Source organism: Empidonax traillii, unplaced genomic scaffold (assembly GCF_003031625.1).
Source record: "Empidonax traillii isolate 1590-97213 ecotype Southwest subspecies unplaced genomic scaffold, ASM303162v1 scaffold1002:size361594, whole genome shotgun sequence".
NCBI classification, from domain to species: Eukaryota; Metazoa; Chordata; class Aves; order Passeriformes; family Tyrannidae; genus Empidonax; species Empidonax traillii.
Window position 1 is genome coordinate 316,840 of NW_020956195.1, and position 19,052 is coordinate 335,891.

General features: G+C 46.7%; 1 protein-coding gene across 4 annotated transcripts in view; it reads left to right on the plus strand.

The window, feature by feature from the left end:
• The window catches only part of COP1 (COP1 E3 ubiquitin ligase), a 122,961-nt gene extending 107,628 nt beyond the window's left edge, over positions 1-15,333 (plus strand). For all 4 annotated transcript variants that reach the window (XM_027903970.1, XM_027903968.1, XM_027903967.1 and 1 more), the window contains exons 19-20: positions 12,360-12,404; positions 14,231-15,333. In XM_027903970.1, coding sequence (XP_027759771.1) covers positions 12,360-12,404; positions 14,231-14,248 — 63 coding nt within the window. In that variant the 3' untranslated portion in view covers positions 14,249-15,333. The remainder of the gene's footprint in view (positions 1-12,359; positions 12,405-14,230) is intronic.
• The last annotated feature ends 3,719 nt before the right edge of the window (positions 15,334-19,052 follow it).

Genomic DNA, 19,052 nt, shown 5'->3' on the forward strand with positions numbered 1-19,052 from the left:
CACAGCCCAGTTCAGCTGACTCTTCCATGCAGTTACAACCGACTTACAGAGCCCTCACTGACCATGAGCCAAGCCAGCTCTAAACCCCTTCTTGGCCATAGCTGGAAGGAGGTGGTTCTGCTGTCTGGGGAGGATGCTCAGCTCTGCTGCCCTGTGCTTACCCTGTCCAACAGAAACATAAGACAGTAAACTTCTTTAACACAACCCTATGACTTGAATTCCTGCAGGGAGAAGATTTAAGTATAACTAGAATTTTACTTAGTTATTGCTCAAAGGAAAATTTGTGCTTGTGGCATGAAATGCAGTTTTGGATGGCAGCAAAACCTGCTGCCTGCAGGTGAAGGCTCTGGCAATTTCTCTTTGCCATTCCCAAGTTTGTCAGCATCTCTGCTCCTTTTTATCATTTCCCTGTGTGCCCTGGCTAGTGAAAATATGTGTCCACTGCACTCAGGGCGTTTTTGGAGCAGCATTTTGAGGAGACAAAGCTTCCTGTTTCCCAAAGCCTAGAGGAGGCCACGTGCTCTGGTGCAGCTTGCCCAGCCTTGTCTGCATTGCGGGAGGTTTCAGGTAGTGCTGCACTTGATCCTGTTATAGCATTAGCTGAATTGGATGGTGCAGGAGGTTGTGAATTCCTTCAAGATTAATGGAAACTTTTGTTTTACCTTAATTAAACTTCCATTCCTTAAATCAAAGCCCTCTTTCCCAAATAGGTGTACGATATAAATTGCATTAGTCTAGGTGTAACTTCATGAAGCTCCTGCGTTGCTAATGTTAATGTTTGTGCCTTGAGTTTTCTCTGCAAGAAACAATTCATCACTTCTTTTATCTCACCAGGGCCTGGTGATTTCACTTCTGTGGCATATGTGTTAAGGAAAAAAAAACATAAATATATGTATTTATATAAACTGTGGCTTAGGCAGCTACAGGCTGGGCCACCTTGCGGGTACCCTTCCCTTTTGTGTTCTTACATCAAGCAGATCGTGGCCCTTTGGGTGGAAGCAGCCTCCAGGGGTGAGGTATTTTTGCTTTTCTGATGTGTTTTGCTTCCCCTCCCCTGGCTGTAGCCCTGTTTGCCCCACAGATATGTAATCCCCCACCCTCCCTGCCTGCTGCCTCAGCTTTACATATGCTGTCATTCCCCCCCTCAGCCAGCACCCTCAGTGCTGACACTTAGACCCATGACTCCATTCGTGCTGCTGTTAAATATACTGTGCTTGGCCTAAAGAGAAATGAAGGCTTTGATTTCCGTGGCTGCCAGACTTCTGGCCCATCCAGTAACACAATTAGAAGGCTTGCAGATGCAGTGAAACCATCATCCTTCTTTTCCAGCTGGCATAAGCAAAACATTTAGAAGAGTTAATGTGTTTATTGAGCACTCGAGTCCCCCTACAACTTTATTCCGAGACCCACTAATGCAATGGTCAGGATTTTAACATATGTCCAGAACTTTCAGAGTTGGTTGGCTTGGGATACTGTAATACCAGGGTTTGGCTTTGGTTTGGTGGTGGGATCCCACTTAAAAAAAGGTAGGGTATGTTCAAGGGATGTTATTCCAGTTAAAGCATGGAAACTAAATGTGAGAATTCACATTGTACCTCTTTTGCATCTCTGCATCAGGCCAGTCTTGGTAGTACCTTGGGAATAATGTCTTTAAGAAAAGGGGGAAAAAACCTGCACAACTGCATCAGGGAGGGAGGAGGGAGAGAATATGTGAGAGCAACAGCTCTGCAGACCCCAAGGTCAGTGATGAAGGAGGGGCTCCAGGTGCCCAAAAATCCTGTGCAGCCCATGGTGAAGACCATGTTTGAGCCCACCTTGGAGCAGAACCCTTGGCAGGGCCTGTGGACACATGGAGGGAGGAGCCCACACCAGAGCAGGTTTGCTGTCAGGACTTGTAACCCCACAGGGGACTCACACTGGAGCAGTTTGTGGAGGACTGTCCTGTGGGAGGGACCCCATGATGGAGCAGGGGAAGAGTGTGAGGAGTCCTCCTCTTGAGAAGTGAGGGAGAGGCAGAGACATGTGATGAACTGACAGTGCCCCCCATTCCTTGTGTCTCTGTGTTGCTGGTGGGAAGGAGGCAGGGAAAAATCAGGAGTGAAGTTGAGTCTGGAAGAAGGGAGAGGTGGAGGGAAGGTGTTTTTAAGATTTGGTTTTGTTTCTCATTATCCAACTCTGATCTGATTAGTAATAAATTAAATTTTCCCCAAGTTAAGTCTGTTTTGCCTGTGATGGTAATTGGGGAGTAATCTCTCCCTGTCCTTATCTCAACTCCAAGCCTTTTCTCTCCCATGTTCAGTTGAGGAGGGACAGTTACAGAGCAGCTTTGTTGGGTCCCTGGGCCTCCATCCAGAGTCAGCCCACCACATCAGGTGTTACCCAAACAGACAGCTTTCTGCCCCAAACTGGTGACAACCAACCATATAAAATGAACAGCAGCAGAGTATGAATCCATTATCGGTTTTAAATAAATTGATTTCTTCATTCTGTCAGCCATTTTATGAGTTTCTATCAAAACGTTTCCCTCCTGCTGACCCAGCCAGCCCAGCTTGGCTCCCTTCATCATTCCTGACATCTCCAATGATTAATCCATTCCCCTGTATTGACTGCCACCGTCTCTGGTTGTAATGCATTAACTGTTCTTCCACCTTTGCTTTGAGGAGATGCTGTCATGTGAAGGGTTAGGGAGGTTTTTCCCAACCTGTCCTACTAGCAGTGACCCATCTGTGTTCCCACCAGTTACATGGCTGCAAGACCTCTTGCTCCAACAACTTATCCAAATTCCCTTGGGGAATTTCACAAACTAACCTCTGGAGAACCTGGGAACTACCAGCTTGAAACCTCAGCAGTCTTTCTCCCTGCTTTTTCTCCTCAACACCTCACTGTGAACATCTGGATTAATTTTGGGTAAATCCGAGTGTGTTGCCTTGGTTTCCCCACATGTCAAAGTAGGATAGTACTTCTCTACCTCACCAGGGCATTTGTCACATTTAATTAATGTTGTAATGTGTCTTTGGTTCCTCTGATAAAATGTGCAGTGCGAATGCAAAGTTGTTTTTGCTGATTGGATTGTTAATTAAATGTGCACATGTAAGTGATTTATTGGCAGTAGAGAACTAAGACTTAATAATTTAAAATATTAACATCAAGGTGGTTGGGTCAATTTTAAGCCTGTATCATTCAGCTATTTAGGGACTGAAACTAATGGCACTGGGAGGGGAAGGGAAGCAGGAGCTGGGCCAGCCAATGGCTTATTTGGTGGCACTTCTATGTGGGGACTGATTTAATAACAGCATGTGAATTCTGGTGCCCGGCCCAGGGAAGCCACTGGCAGCATCAACAGTGTGCTGAGCTTCACAGAGCACAGGAGACGTGTCACCCAGCAGTGATCCCGCTTGGCCCAACTTGGAAACCATTTGTCAGCCCTCAGAGCAGCGTGCTCCAGTTCAGCACAGCAGCTGACGTGCAATAGCAGCTCCTGTTATCAGGAGAAAGCATGAAAGCGAGGATATCTGGGGCACATGTGCGTCTGGGAGCTGCTGACGCGGATCACCTTCTCTTGTTGGACGCTCCCAGCCCAGCAGCAGTTTGTTCCCAAAAAATAAAGTGGGGTTGCAGTCTCTAACCGTAAGGCTTCTGCCTGCTTTATGTCCTTCTGTCCTCTGGGGTTTATCTGGGCAGATGTTTCTTAGGTAGATGTGGGAATGAGCTGTAGCTGACAGCACAGGCAGGGCCCAGAGGAACAGATGTGTCATCCTAGCTCAGAAATGAGTTCTGGGATCTAGAAGGGAAGGCAGCCTGTGGGAGCAAATACACTTGGTTGGTTGGATACTGGGGCCAGAAAGTAAGGTTAACCTTCATCTCTTCCCTTTCTGACCCCAAGGAAGATGTGCACGTTGGTGTTGGTGCCAGTATGGTGGAGGGTTGGAAAGGAAACCTTTCTATAATCAGGATTTGTGGATTCACAAGGGCAGGAAGAGATGGGAAGATGTACACAGTGCTGTGGAAGAGGCAGGGGAAACTGGGTTTTGATGAGAAATGCCATGTAAGGGACAATGATCTCACAAATACAAAAGCTCTGAAGGATATGGGACAGATGGTCTGGGAAAGATGAAAGTGTACTTGCACATACTAGGGAATTGCTGATTCGAGTGAGAAGATTTGAAAAAGGGAACTGAGGAGTATTTGGTACAGTTGAGCTGGAAGAGAAATCACTGACTTGGCAAAAGGAGAAGGAAGAAGAATAGAGAAGGTAAGACAAATGGGGAAAACACATCATAAGTGTGAAAGAGGCACAAGAGAACCATCTGAACATGAAGCAGGGCTTAAGCATGCTGGAGTTTGCCCTTCACAGTAGGACAAAGAATGTGTTGTAAATTAAAGAAACCTGAGGAGCTGGGATAGAATCACAGAATATCCTGAGTTGGAAGGGACCCACAGGTATCATACAGTCCAGTTCCTGGCTCTGCACAGGACAATCCCACCACGTGCTGGAGAGCATCCTCCAAATGCTTCTTGAGCTCTGTTAGGTTTGGGGCTGTGACCACTTCCCTGGGGAACCTGTTCAGAACCTGACCACTCCTTCTCTCAGAAGTTTCCCACCAGTGTCCATTCCTCCCCAGTGCAGCAGCTGGGAACAGTGGTCCTTGCTGTATTTTGGGACTGGGCTGTGTATCCCTCATGGAAGGCTGTGCTTGTGGGGTGGATTGCTTGTCTGTCTCATTCAGGGTAGCTTGGACCAAAAAGGCTTTTCATGTTCTACTGATTCCTGTTCACAGCTCTGATCCCTGATGGTTTGCCACGGGGCTGCACAAAACCAAAATCCAGAAGTACCAAATTTAGATCACATTTCTGAGTAATCTCATGCAGATTGGTGGCTGCTTCTCCAGATCACATACTTGGTTTTTGATGCAGGTTTGGAAGAGAGACATAAGCACTAGCAGTATTAATGATAACACCCCAGGGCTTGGTTCTGCCATGTACTGCACCGATGGGCAGGGCAGCCTGACCTTGGCCAGGGAGAGGTGAAATACATCACCTCCAGCATGAGGTAATGACTGACTGCAACAAACAACAGAAGAGAAAGGAGGGAAACACATTGACAGTAGGAATGCAGGTCTTGAGCTGTGCAGTTGTTGAGTGACCTACGGCATTGCATTATGTAGAATTGCCAAATGAGTATTTGGAAGTTTTAAGTATTAAGAGAATAGATCTTAAAAGCTGTTTTCGCTAAACTGATGCTCAGCCTTTTCCTGTGGTTTTGCAGTATCAATGTAAATGTGTTTCATGTTTATGTATGCTTTTTGTAAGCTTATTGCAAGCTATATTTATGTACTGCTGCCACTTCCTTCAAGGCCTTGAGCGTATTGTTTATGGGGAGCATCTGAAATCCCAGGATTTATGACCACAGGAACAAGTAACTTTAGAGACCCTGTCACAGATAAATGGGCAGTGGCACTCTATTCCCACACAGAGAGGAGGAGAAGAGTTGCCCTTTGGGGGTGGAGGGTTAATGCCAGCATAATTTGTTTTTAACATGTGTCTCCCTACCTTGCCTGATGGGGAGTGTGCAACAGCTGTTAGAGCAGTGTACTTTGCCTTGCAGTAGGTGCAGAATAATAAGTGTCTAACGAGATTTTCTCATCTAGAATTCTAAATAAATTAGGCGCTCATCAAAACTAGTTTTGTTTCAGAATGACTAAATTGCAGAGGCAGTTGCCTGTAATGTATCAGCAGTTCCTGGGGTGGCTCTCCTGCCTTTGCAGAGCTTTCTTTGCCCTCTTCACATCAGGCTCGTTGGCCTCTGTTTCCATCTCGAATTTGGTGTAGAAACAAGGAGATTGATGCCTGTGTGCAGCCCTGTACGTGTGGGTACTTCTATTTCCTTCTAGCCCTGTCTTCAGTTGCCTTGTTGATCTTGTTTTCTTGAGAGCTGCACACTGAAATGAAAGGTCGTGCTAAGAAAAAGGGATTTCTCACTTGGCTGAGAGATAGCTTACTCCTCATTTGAGTGTGTCATTGGAGCAAGGATTGGACTGCTCTCCTCGGGGCACCCATGTGCTGTGAATGCAGCTCGTGAGCTTCCAGTGCCACAGCATCTTGGGCTGGGTTTGGTCTGAATAGGAGTAGAAAAAATGCAATGTGTAAAATACAAAAATGAGAGGACTATTTCAGGGAGCAGGGAACGTTCGTGTGTTGAATCGCAACTAGGAAGCACCAGATGTGGAGGTGTCAGCAGACTTGATAAAAGAATGCCAGGTACAGAGGTTAAAGTCTGGAATTGCTGAGAAACAAGGGGAGGGATTGCAGGAGGTGTTGAATTTCCACCTGTGCACGTTTCCTAGCGAGACACACTTCATCTTGTGTGGAAAAGCTGCAAGTTCTGTGTGATGCAGGATGATGAAAACACTTAATTTGTCTGAAAGCTTTTTTTCCCCCTTTGCAGTGTGCCCGTGAATTCTGACATGAGAAGAAACTGTAGATATCTGTGACTGTAGGCAAGTCCTTCTACAGAAAGCGAGTCCAAGGAGTGCCATCATCTGTAAATCTGTGGGTTAACGTGTTAAGAAAATGTCTCTGTTATGCTGGAGGGATGTAATTGTGTAGCATTTATGAACTTAAAACCCCAAAAGATTGTGTATTTGCAGCTGGATCTAGAAGGAAGCACAGGCAAAACCTTTTGCAGATACATTGAGTTGCTGCTTTTTTTCTGGGGCCCAGCTAAGCCTGAAGAGGCTTTATCTCTGTGTGTACAAAGGAATTACCTTCAGAATGAGATAAAAATACAGTTTCTAAGGATTAAAAGACACGGTTCAGGCCTGCATGTTCTGTTTTGGGTTTAAAATCTGAAGAGTTGGGTGTTGCTGCTCCTGAAATGTTTTGGTACGGTATCTTTTGTATGTAAGGCCTTGTTCTGTAAAGAAGTGCTTGGTTTAAAGTAATTAATTTCTGCTTTGGCCTGATGTTCACAGTACAGATAATAAATATTCCTTTAAATTTGTTCAGGAGGGATTAATGTTAGGTGAGCGTGATGGCAAAGAAAGTAAATTCTGGCTCACAGGGAGACAGAGGGTTGTGCACCACTTCAACCATCCCACTGTGCCCCCTTCACTGGTAACAGTTGTATCACAAGGATAGAAAAAAAAAAAAAGAAAACAAAATTGAGCATGCAGCACATTGTCCTGCTGGGAAGGGATCTAATCTAGCAGTTCAGCTTTTCAAAAACCTCTTGACTTTTTTGTATGCTGGGGGTTCATTGTGTTTCCTAGGTTAGAATTTGTAATTTTCTTTCAAAAACAAAAGCTGATTTGAGTCATACAACCAAAAAAAATAGCCAGGGATCAGGGGAATTAAAATGAAAAGCCATTAGAATCTGCTAATTACGAGATGAAGAGCAGTCAAGCAGCGGTGGTCTGTTGGGGAACTGCTTTCACATATTTAGATATATGAAAGGACTCCGTGTGTGACTTCAGTGGGAAAAGTTTTGGTTAAATACAACTCTGCAGCTCAGACCTAAAAGCCAGCACCTGAGCAATAGTTGCCACCTTCAGTAAGGATGAGTAAATTAACCTAAACTAAGGGTTTTCTGTACGAACAGGACTCGATTTAGTTCAACGACATCCTTTTATTCTACCTATAAATAACAGAAGACAATGGCCACTTGAACACAAGCTTTCTCACCCAGGTTATTTTCCCCTGGTATCAACAGCTTTGCTTAATTAGGCTCCAGCTCCTTGGAGTAAACGTTCAGGGTTTGCTGGCAGCAAGTCTGTCTGCTTGAAAGAGAAGTGCTGACAAACCAGCCATTTGTTAGCCAAAACATCTGCTGGGGAGGGAAGGTGAGAAGTTGTTAATTTAAAATAAGATCTCTAAGAATCCTAACTGTGAATCTGTAGGACAAACCTAGCTGAAAATCCAGGAAACTCAGGCTTAACTCAGTGTTGGCTGCGCTGGAAGTTTGAGGTGAATCTCCTTTATTTGTGCAGAAAAGGGAGGGTAACAGAAGCATGAACTTTGTGGCCTGTGATTATTTATGATATGGTGAAAGGCCCAAATAAGGTTTCCAGTCCATTGCATGAAAAAGTACATGTAGAACTTGGAGACACATCCTGCTTCACCATTAGTCTTTATAATCCTAAGGAACAATCTCTTCAGTTTTTCTTTCAGTGTGAACTCCAGAATTCTACTTTAAGGATTGATTATGTGTGGGATAACAGAGGAGGAATGGTCTCACAAGGGATTATATAAAAGGGAAAAAAATTTGTGTGTGATTTGTGCTCGTATTGCCTGTTTAGGGACAGGCAGTTTGGTGTCAGGAAGGCAAGACTGAAATACTCAGCTGTGATTTTTTGCACGAGCCCACTGCTGCGAGGGATGTGTAACTCCTGGAGCACTGTGGCTGCAGCCAGGCATATTTATTGGTGAAGAGGGATGGCTAGAGATGAACCTTGGAGGTACTGGGAGGCCTCTCAGGCCACAGCTTGGCTAAAGGGTGAGTTCAGAGCTTTCCCTTGCCCCACAGAGTTGGTCCAGTTGGATATCTCCAAGGAGATGCGGACGTGGCTTTAAGATCTGTCCATCTGGGGTGACATTCATTTAGTCCATCCTCCAGCAAATGGTTTCTTGCACAAAGATGTAAAGAAGGAGTGGAAGAGCTACAGCCTTAGCTGTCTTTTTTACTCCCTGATGCACTGAAGCAGCTCTGACAACTTCTAAGTTGTTCAGCTGAGTTTCCTCAAGCCTCGCAGCACATCCAGAGCATTTCTGATTGTCTTAATGTTGACTGCTCTTGCATGAATACCAGCAGTCAGCCAGACCTTCCTTCTCCTTCCTTCCTTCCTTCCCAAATTGCTTCCCCAGGGCCATCCAAATGCAGGGCTCATCTAGGAGGGAAGGAAATCAATGTGCTTCAAAACCCAGCTGTCACCAGGTGAATAATTCCTCCAAATGATGAATGTAGCAGGTATCTCATCTACTCAGGAAGGTCCTAAACTTGATTTTGCTTTTCTTTGCCATCCAGAATGTGCTACAAAAACTTCTTTTTTGGTGCAGTCAGTGAAAGTCCCTTCAAATCCTAAAGGCGAATGGCTCCAAAGTTCCTGTGGGTGGACCAGTCACGTTCATCCGGAAGGAACAAGGATCTGTCAGGTTCAGGACAGAGGTGCACTCGGGACCAATTTTTATTTAATTTTTCAGTTTATTTTTTTTTTTAACCTAATGCTTACCTCCAGGTGGATGTGTGTCCAGTCTGTGCAGTAACAGATTTGTGGTGGAGTCAAGTCCTTCCTGTGTCAAGGAACTGCCCTGCAGACTTCCTATGATGCAGTAGAGAAAAAGTTGGCAGATGTAGGAAGTTTTTCATAGGTCACAGCACAGAAGTGCAGCCCTGGAGCATGTTAGAGCAGTTCTGGACCCTGCATTAATCTTAACATGAGTGCTGAGAGGCACCTACCTTTGCCAATTAAATCATTAAATTCCCGTGTAATGCCAAAAGACAAGAAGATGCATCCTTTGGACACCCCCAGAGCTTTTTTCTATTGCCTAAGCAGGACCAGGACTCTTCAGCTGTCTCCCATCAGTTTTATGGCTCTCGTTGAGATGCCGCGTTATCTCCTCGCAGGGGACTCCCCCAGTGGCTCCTTATCTGCCGTGATGTGCAGAGCAGAGGTTTCCACATTTCATCAGGTGACACGGTCAGTGGCTTTCCACTGGAATGCAACAATCCTTCAGATTAGCAGCCACACAGAACGAAACGCTGCTGCTTGCCAGGCAGTAAACTAAACCCTCATCTCTTGATTTCCATTGTGGTGGTTCATTTTTCTTCTGCAGTCTTGGCAAAGGCAGCTGGCTCCTTCTGCCTCTCCTGTTAAGAAGGGCTGCAGGTTCAATCCTCTCACAGGAGGAGATTCATGTGTAGAAGAGTCATTTCAAGAACTGATTTCTTCAGAGCAGGGCTACTCAGCTGGGCTGGATCTTCACATCCCCTTTGCCTCTGCGCTGGGAGTTCTGGCTCCTGCAGGCAGCGGATTTGGGAGGGATGAGGAAGGCCGGTCTTTCAACCTACTTGCCCTGCACAGAAACACCAGATGATTATGGTAGAGTAGAACATGCAGCCACAATGGCTGGTGAGACTGTGTTTTTTGTGCCTCAGAGATACAGATGCTCATAGTGGCGTGGTTTGGGAAGGGGCATTCTTCCAGTTGAGCAGTGATGGTGGTTTTCTTCTGAGGCCACGGCAACTCCACTCACACATGTCCTGGCAAAAAAAAATTGGTTTAACGTGCACGCAGCTGTCACGAGTTACAAACCTACAGCTCTGAACAACTTCACAATTTCCTTAGGTGTTTACATGTTGAGTATATTGACTGTTTTAGAGGCGACACAAACGGAAGCGAATTGTTTCTGTGGAGGATTAAAAACAAGTTACTTAGCTGTGTTCCTGGAGAAGCCTTAACAAGCAAGTCACTGTTCGTTCGATGACAGATTTGGTGCTAATTTTGCTGCTGTCTGCTCCTGTTTGCATCTCGTGGCTGTGGATGAAAGCAGCAGAGTGGTGATTAGCTCAGACCCTGCTGAAAGAAAACAACACCCAGTGGCTTCTGAAGAACAAGGGAGTGAGAGTATATTACCCTCTGGCATTTTTATTTTATTTAGCAGGTAAAACTGTTCATTGAACCAGAGTTCATTTACAGTGGCACCCCAGCAGACTACAGCAGCAGGATGAATTACCAGTCACTCACAGTGCAAACAGGGATCATTCAAACGCTGCATCATCTGTACTCAGGAGTTCAGGTCTCCTGCACTGCACACTAGATAGCTGCCTGTCCCTCTCCCTTGCCTCCAAAATCCTATTGGACATCCCAGTCCCTGTTTTAGCCCCCAAGTAATGTTTTTATGTGATTTCTCCTCAGTGGGTTTTGATTTTAATACTCTTAACCAGAAGCTGAGCAGTTCACTGGATTAGACTCTTTTACCCACCAAATTAATGGGAATTGGAGTATATGCTTCCTTTGAGGATATACTTTTTTTTTCAGGAGCTCTCTCTTGGAGGATCATCGGTGAGATAATATCAGGAGCCTTAACTAATCCTCTGATGATTGTACCAGGGTGAACAAATCTATCTATATCAATTAGCCCAGTGGTCCACCACAAGGCTCCCCTTACCTGATAAGGTTTTTACACGGAAGGGGATTTTCCTCCCTTTGCCTGGAGGCTGTGCCAAGCCGTGACTCAGCGTGTGGCCCTGCTGGGGCTGTGTGGAGCTGCCTTCCCGCTCCCTTCAGAGGGGGGCATATCCTAGTCACTGATTTTATTAAAAATGCATGCGTTAAGCGAAGGGATAATTACAGCAAGTTTGTCTGGGCACGGAGAGCGGCAGCGAGAGAAATTTAAAGAGGTGTCTGAGAGAAGGTATCGGCTGTCTCGAGAGGAAGCGGTTCACAGCGGGCGCCTCGGCAGCGCACACTGCATCTACCGGCGCAAGGACTGCTGCAGGACACCACTTGGGAGCAGTGGTTATCCCTCAGCACCTCCAGGGCTGTTCCCAGCACCCTCATGTTCGTGTGCTTTAAGGTTTATTGGCACTGCGTCGTCGTCCCTTTGGATGTCCCCGGGGCTGCGGGATTTAGGTTGGGGAGGGCACGTCTGCACTGCATGAGGAGTGTGGTCTGGAGAGCAGAGCGAGCCTGCCTCTCCCCCAGTTTTTGCCTGGGGGTTGCCTGACTGATGCAGCAGACCATTAATTTGCAGTTAACCAGGATATCTCCAAATGCAACTCCATCAATTGGCAGGAGGTAAATAGATGCTGCCTCAGCTTAAAGCGGGACTGCAGCCCTCTGTGTTTATCTTCCCCTCCAAACTGGGTGCATCTGCTATTGCTCTCTAATCTCTTCTCCTCTTTGTTTTATTTGTCTGAAACTTCTTGGCTGAGGGAGAGGTTGCTGTGGCCTCGGAGCCAGAGGGGTTTTGTCATGGTGATTAGCTGGTTTAGTTGGGGCACTCGAGACCTTTGTCCATGTGCTGCCAAAAGATGAAAATAACTATTATTATTATTAGCCCACTTCACAGGGAGACGGCGAGGATTAATTCATGTTTGTAAATTGCTTTGGAGATTTAAAGCTCTGTACAAGCACTAAGGATTATTGCTTTCTAGTTCTTCAAGGTAGTATAACTTTTATAAAGACTTTTCGCCTCAAAAGCCTCTTGGAAATAGGAAGAGTTAAATCCCTTTGAAATTAGATATACTTCTAATGTTTAAGATAAAAATAACTGCTTCTTCTCTGCTGCTTCTTCCAAAAAAAAAACCAAAAAAAAAAATAGGCAATGGCAGGTTGTGATAGTGCCTTTTCTTTTTTTTCCAGGAGTCCAATGTGCTGATTGCTGCTAACAGTCAGGGTACAATTAAGGTAAGTTATTTTATTCATCTCCCCTTTAAACACTTGAATCTGTTGATAGTAAAGAGCAAGGTCAGAGAAACCAGGCAGCCAGGAGAAACCATTAGAGGAGGTGATCCCAGCTGTGGAGGTTTGTAATTTAAATGATGTATTTTTCCTCTGGCACAAAGCAGATCGAGCAAAGAGTGCACCAACAATGAAACCAGTGACAGTGGAGTGTGCAAGAGCTGCTGGTGTCCATCCAGCACCCACCACTGCTCCCTGGGGTCCTGGCAGCAACATCTCTCTAAGGCTCATGCTGATCCCTGTGGCAGCAGAGGCTGAGTGTTCGCCCACCACGTTAACCAGAACCCATCCTCTGGCTGCTGCAGGTGCAGTGGGGCTGAAAGCTTTGCTCCTGATGTGTAGCCAGCTGGAGCAGGGCTGGAATGAGCAGGGATGCTCCCTGTCTTTGTGTGCTCCGGTGCCCAGACAGGCGGTGACAGAGCAGCTGCCAGCGCGGGGTTCTGTGAAAGCAACAGCCTTTCCCCCTGCACCGGCACACAGCGCCGTGCCAGGTTTGCAGCGCTTGGATTGTCTGCTGGAGTGTCTGTTCAGTGTGTTTCTACCCGTGAAATGTCAAGGGGTATGGAAAAGACTGTCCCTCTTTATGTGTATTAACAGCCAAGCAAAACCAGTACCCAAGCCAGTACCAAACTCAGCCCAAAACCAGAACCTTACCCCAGGTTCTACACAGCAGCGCTGAGCTCCCCCGTGCTTTGGAGGCTCGGTGGTTATGCCATAAGTTCATAGCCCAGAGCCACAGCCTGCAATCCTGTAGCTGATGATAAAGGGATTTACTTGCTGTTCGCAAAGTTACGCACTGCTTTGTCACTCGTGAGGCTGACGTCCTCATCCTGGTCCTCCCTTGCATCCCTGTTTCAATAGCAGCTCTCTGGAGCCACACCAGGGTTGCTGGTCTGAACCATCCTGAAAAAAAAAATCACAAAAAAAAAACAGGAATGGGGAGAGACCCAAATGGTCTGTGTTTGACTGAGCGTTAGGGTTTATTTTTTTCCCCCTTTTTAGGCCCTGAGTGGCTGGGTTGCTCCTGCTGTGCAGCATGTGATGCTGCAGCCTCTTATTCATAGGGAATGTATTTATCAGGTTTTGAAATTGGTTGGTGGTTAATTTGGTCACTTCCTCCTTAGCAAAAAGGACAAAATGCACGTAGGCTTGTGATATTTTGAAGTGAATCCAGCAGCAAGATCAGTGATTAGAGAGGAGAGGTTTTGCTCGTGCACTTTGCTGGTTAATGAGGAAAGGTAGACAGAGCAATGCACAAACAGCCAGGGCTGTCAGAACTCCGGTGTCTCCATTTGCCTTTGGCAGCAGGCAGCGGGATGGGCTGGGAAGGGCCTGGGTTTGCACAAACCACAAACCCACAGCAGTGTGGGGGCAGGTGGCAGCCCCACTGCCATTCCTGTGCCACCTCTAGGCCGTGCCTTTGGAGGCTGCTGCTCCATCCCAGCCTGGACAAGGCAAGTGTGAGCACATGGGGCTGGGAGGACAAGAGCTGATCTCCGTTACGAGATTCCCAAGAGCCGTTTGGTTGGGATGAGGGGAAGTGAGGATGGTTTTGCTTCGTGCCTAATTTATCATCACACAAGCAGACATCAAAATTGGGATGCTTGCCAAGTGCTTATCCCATTTGTGGGATATTATTGCATGCTGGTGAAGAAAGGGTAAGGGGTGGAAACGGATGGGTCAGTCCTGTCCTAGTGATCTATATGCTGATGTAGGAAATAATGAATATCATAAATTCCTTTTCTAAATGTCTCGTCTTCCCTACTAATCAGGTACTGGAGCTGGTATGAAGGGTTTTCTCTCGAGGCATGAGGTACTTGGTTCTGCTGATATGCTACAGTATTCATCTGGGATCCTCAGTGGGACAAGAAACCAAAACCACCTTGATGTTCCTCCCCAAAACCATCATGTTTGGGTTTTTTTTCCATTTATGGACTTTCTAGGACATTTTGAAACACTGGAAACATCAGTGGACTGTCTGCCATCACCATTAACTCCACAGACTTTGCTGCTGCTGCTGGTGGTATGGTTGTCTAATTTTTATGATAGAAAAACAAATTCTTTTAAATAAAAACAAAAAGGAATAATAAAATTTATTGAGCCACAAGCTGAAGCTGGAAGATTCTCTCTTGTTGCATATGGGAACAGATTTACTTGGGTAGGGAGCTTACAGGAGCACACAGGGCTGTCCTCAGTTGCACATCTCCAGTTACTTTCACCTGGACTGTTTTTCATCCCACTGGAAAAAGGAAGTCTCAAAGCCTTACCTGGACATGCAAGCAATTCACTTTGAGATCCCATCATGATCCAGTTCTGTTGTTCCTTTGATTTGTTACTTTTTTTTTTAGATGCATTAAGTGTTGAAAAATGTCACCCAGGCTGACACCCCTGGAGACTGAAGTCCTCTGGTCATCAAGAAGAGAAGGACACCTTCCCCTTCCTCCCTCTCCTTGTGCCCCTGCCTTGGCCCGAAGGAGCAGCTCCAAAGGAGAGGTTTAAGTTGTCCTCCTGTCGGTGTGAGCCACCAGCAACGTGCTGAGAGGAGGGGACCTGCAGTTCCTGGGACCTGGACTGACCTCACCATGACACGGTGGGATGACCATCTCCCTCCCACTGACCTGGCTGTGTCTGACTGTCTCAGCTAGAGGAGGAAGCTTCTAGATGCAGTTACCAAAGCCCTGCACCACTCAACCGCCCGTGGGGTCTGGTTGTGTTTGCCCCTCTCTGCACACCGTGGAAGCCAGGTGTTCTGAATGTTGTAATGAGAGAGGGGATGGAGTTGGTTTGTAATGTGTTTCAGAGCCATGATATAAGTAGCCTTATTTTTAATGGTCATGCATACACTTAATTGTACATAATAAACATGATGCTGAGAGTGGTTGTGGCTTTGTTGGCAGGACAGTGGGGTGGGTGAGAAGGTGCAGACGGTCCTCAGGAGCAGCAGCCAGGCTGGGCTGTCAGGATTGCTGCCAGAACTTGTTGGTCTAGAAAGTGGAATTGGTGGGTGTAGTGTCTTTTCCCAGCTGCGGGTGGCGAAGGTGCAATACAGACAGTGATACCTGTGGGAAGTGTTTCGGTCTGCAGACAGAATCCCTCTCCCTTCACTCACTGCATTGTGCAGCAGAACTGGGGACAGATCCTGTCCTGGTTCAATGCTTGTGCCTGTTTCTAGCATGGCCATAGATACTCCTTCAAAGCCAGAAGGATGTGGGACACACCAAAACGGCTGGTGGCTCCTGGAGAGTCTTGTCCAGGAGGGAGAAAAGTGATGCTCACCTCCAAGGGAGGGGTGGATGGCCCTCAGCTGCTGTGTGCTGGCTTGTTCCCATGATTTCTGCAGTGTCAGGGGGAACAAGAGTGAGGAGAGAAGGAAACGAGAGAGAAGAGAGCAGACTAGCCCGTGTCCTGCTCAGAAGTGCTACCTGCAGGTCTGTGTTGTATGAGTCACCCGAGTCACTGTGGCAGAAGAAAACAAAATTGGTTCCTTCTGCCTGATGGCAGCTGTCTGACGCATCCCACTGAGCACCGGCTTGATTTCCATTTTGCTGCATTTTAAGAGGATTTGGTGTGGAGTGACAGCGCTGGGCTGTGCAGAGCATCCTTCCCGTCCGGCCCCCTCCAAAGGCAGGGCCAGCTCGATGATGCCTTCCCATTGCTCTTCCTGCCTCCCCCAGTTTCAGGTGTGGGTTTCCTCCAGCCTCTGCCTTGTTCATCAATGCCTACTAATTTATTTTACAAGCTGCTGAGGCTGCTGTTGTACCCCAGCTCGGTGCCACGCAGCCTCTGTTGGCAGGTGACCTCAATCCTTCTCTCGCCCCCACTCGAAGATCCTCTGTATTTTAAAATTGAAATTGCTCCGACGAAGCCGAGATCTTAAAAACAGGAGAAAAAAAGCAGCTGTTTGGAATGCTGTAAGGTTACTCCCTGAATTAAACAGGGAAGGCTGTTTAACACCGGCCGCCTTTCTTTTTTCAGTTTTCATTCTGTTTCAATCAAGATAAAATGCAAATTTGGTGTCTGGCCCTAATTAGAAACACAGCAGCTCATAAACACGAGTTGATGGCATTTTTTGTCTTCGTCCCTTTTGTCACAAGAGGAAACGCTCCTTATTTTAATCCCTCTAATTTTCTTTCCTTCAGGTAACTCTTCACAGTTGACATATTAAGTCGCATATAATTACTGCTGTAATTTTGTTGGGTTTTTTTTTTAAACCGCTTGTGGTCAATTTTTTTTTTTTTTTAATTATTTGCCTCCTCAACAAATGGTCCCTGTCAGGTTTTTCAGGCTTTTGAGATGATTGAGTTTGGGAGGGATCTCCAGAGGTTTTTGGTTCCAACCCCATGCCCAGAGCAGGGCTTGCTGAGAGTTGGAGGAGATTGCTCCAGGCCTTGGAGGTGCTCACAGCTCAACTGAGCAAGGACTGGAGATTCCTAAGTCCCTCTGGAAAACCTGTTCCAGTGCTTAACCCCTCTCCTTGTGAAAATTAATTGCAGATGGTGGGCACTTAAAATCTTTATTCTCACTTTCTTCTTTTGAAAGAACAGGCTTACAAAGCCCTTGGCTGGAAGCTGCCCCAGAACAGTTTTGCCTCCAGTGCTCAGGTCCCTGGGAGAGGTGTTGGGTGAGTCAGATTTTTCTTTGAGGAAGGGAATTTAAAACCCTGCCTGGCCAACCAGCCTCTTTAATTAATTTTAAAGCATTTAATAGAAGAGTGGGAGGAACATACCTCAGTGCTAGAAAGAAGCCCTGTGCTGGAGGGAATCGAAAATGATGGTCAAGGGGAAATTTAAATTAATATCAATATGTCAGGGCTCTTCAGCAGTGAGTGTGGCCGGCTGCTAATGCCAGCGTTCAACCCCAGCTCTGGAGCCTTGTTTGTTTAGGGTAATTCTGTTTGACTAGGGAAGGTCATAATGACATCAGCAGATAATTGGGAAAGCAAATCTTAACTCCTCCTTTGCTCCAAAGTCCCCTTCCCTCTCTCTCAGCCTTCTGGTAACAATCATCACATGGTTTGCTTTGATTTTCCTTCCAGAACAAGCTGAAAATGAGTTCTTCAAGGGAGGTTCATCTCATCCTTATCCCTGATCAGCTGCAAGGCAGCATTTGGGTATTCTAAGCTTCCAAAGTCTTTATAAATTAATTAAAAAGTGGTTAGTTGGGTTAAACCAAGACAACTGCGCTGCTCTGTGTGTTAACCAGCCATTTGAGGTGAGTAGGTCTTGCCAAAAAATTGTTTTACAACTCTCCATCTGAACTTGCACACCTTAAATCTGGTGCTGGCTGATGGCTGGCCATGATTACTCAGCTGAGGCAGGACAAAAACATGGAACAGCAGGGAAAATTTGTGAGGGGAAGAAAAGTCAGATTTTTGACGTCTCTTAGAATTAAATGAGAAAGAAAACTAAGTATAAACTTGCCTTGACCAGTCTGCAGTGCAAGGGGAGAGAGTGGTTTCAGCTCTTCCAGGACTGCAGCATCTCGAAGGGCTCCCTGCTTCATGAACCCTCAGGGTTCCACACACCCATCACAGCCTCTTTAATCTGCCTGGAACAGCCAGTGTGCACATGTGCCAGCTACTGTCAGTGGGCTGTGGTGGAAAATATCTCAGCGGGGAGTGAGGGGAAAAAACCAAATCTCTCTTGTCACAGCTGTTTGCCCAAAGCCTCTGATCCACGCACAGAGAGACAGGTATTCCTCTCTCAGTTTTGCTTTCCCTTGGTGGTGGTGTCTCCCCAGTCTGTTCAGGGAGTTATATTAACCTCAGTGCTCTTGTTTGAGTCCCAAATTTTGGGGGTGGAGCTTTGCATGGGTAGCAGAGGAGTGTGAGCTCCGTGAGCGTCTCTAACACCATCATCCTCCCTGAAATGCCTCCGGTGCCTCCAGCCCTCCGAGGGCTGGGGAGAACACTGTCACTTAGCCTCATAAGATCCTTTCAGGCAGCCAAGGAAAATAATTTGGAGATTTTCAGAAAAAAAACAAAACCCAAAGGTAAAGGCACCTTAGGAGGTGTGAGTAATAGCATGTGACAGCTGAAACCGAGCCAGCAGCACGAGCTCCCAAACCTGCAAGCACTGATGTGCCCTTGCCAGCCCCGGGAGCTTTTAATTCATAAATTAAAAGTGTTCACTTAAAAGTTACCTCATCAGGAGCTTCCCAGAGGGGGCTGACAAACACCCTGGGGCTGTGGGGGGCCACGAGCACAGTGCTGGGCTCTGGTGGACCGAGCTGAAGAGGTGTGAGGGCACTGGGCCATCCCGTGCGTCCCTTGCTGCGGACCCTGCTGTGAGGACAGTGGAGGACTGACCAACTCGTGCTGCAGGTAAGATCCCATCCCAACCACCTGTCTCTCCACTGTGAAATGTGCGGGGTTGGGAAAGGAAAACGCTCAGCAGCTCTGATTTTGTCCTCAGGGGCCTTATTTAAACAACAAGTTTGTCTTGATTACGGTGCTTAATCTGACTTGTCAAAATCCCCATAAAACAATTTAGGTGTTTAACAGGGAAAACAACACTCCTCTCATCCTCCTAGATCTGAGCAGGAGCTGGTCTGAACCACCAGCCCAGCTGCTCCTGTCCCCTTACCCGTGCCCTG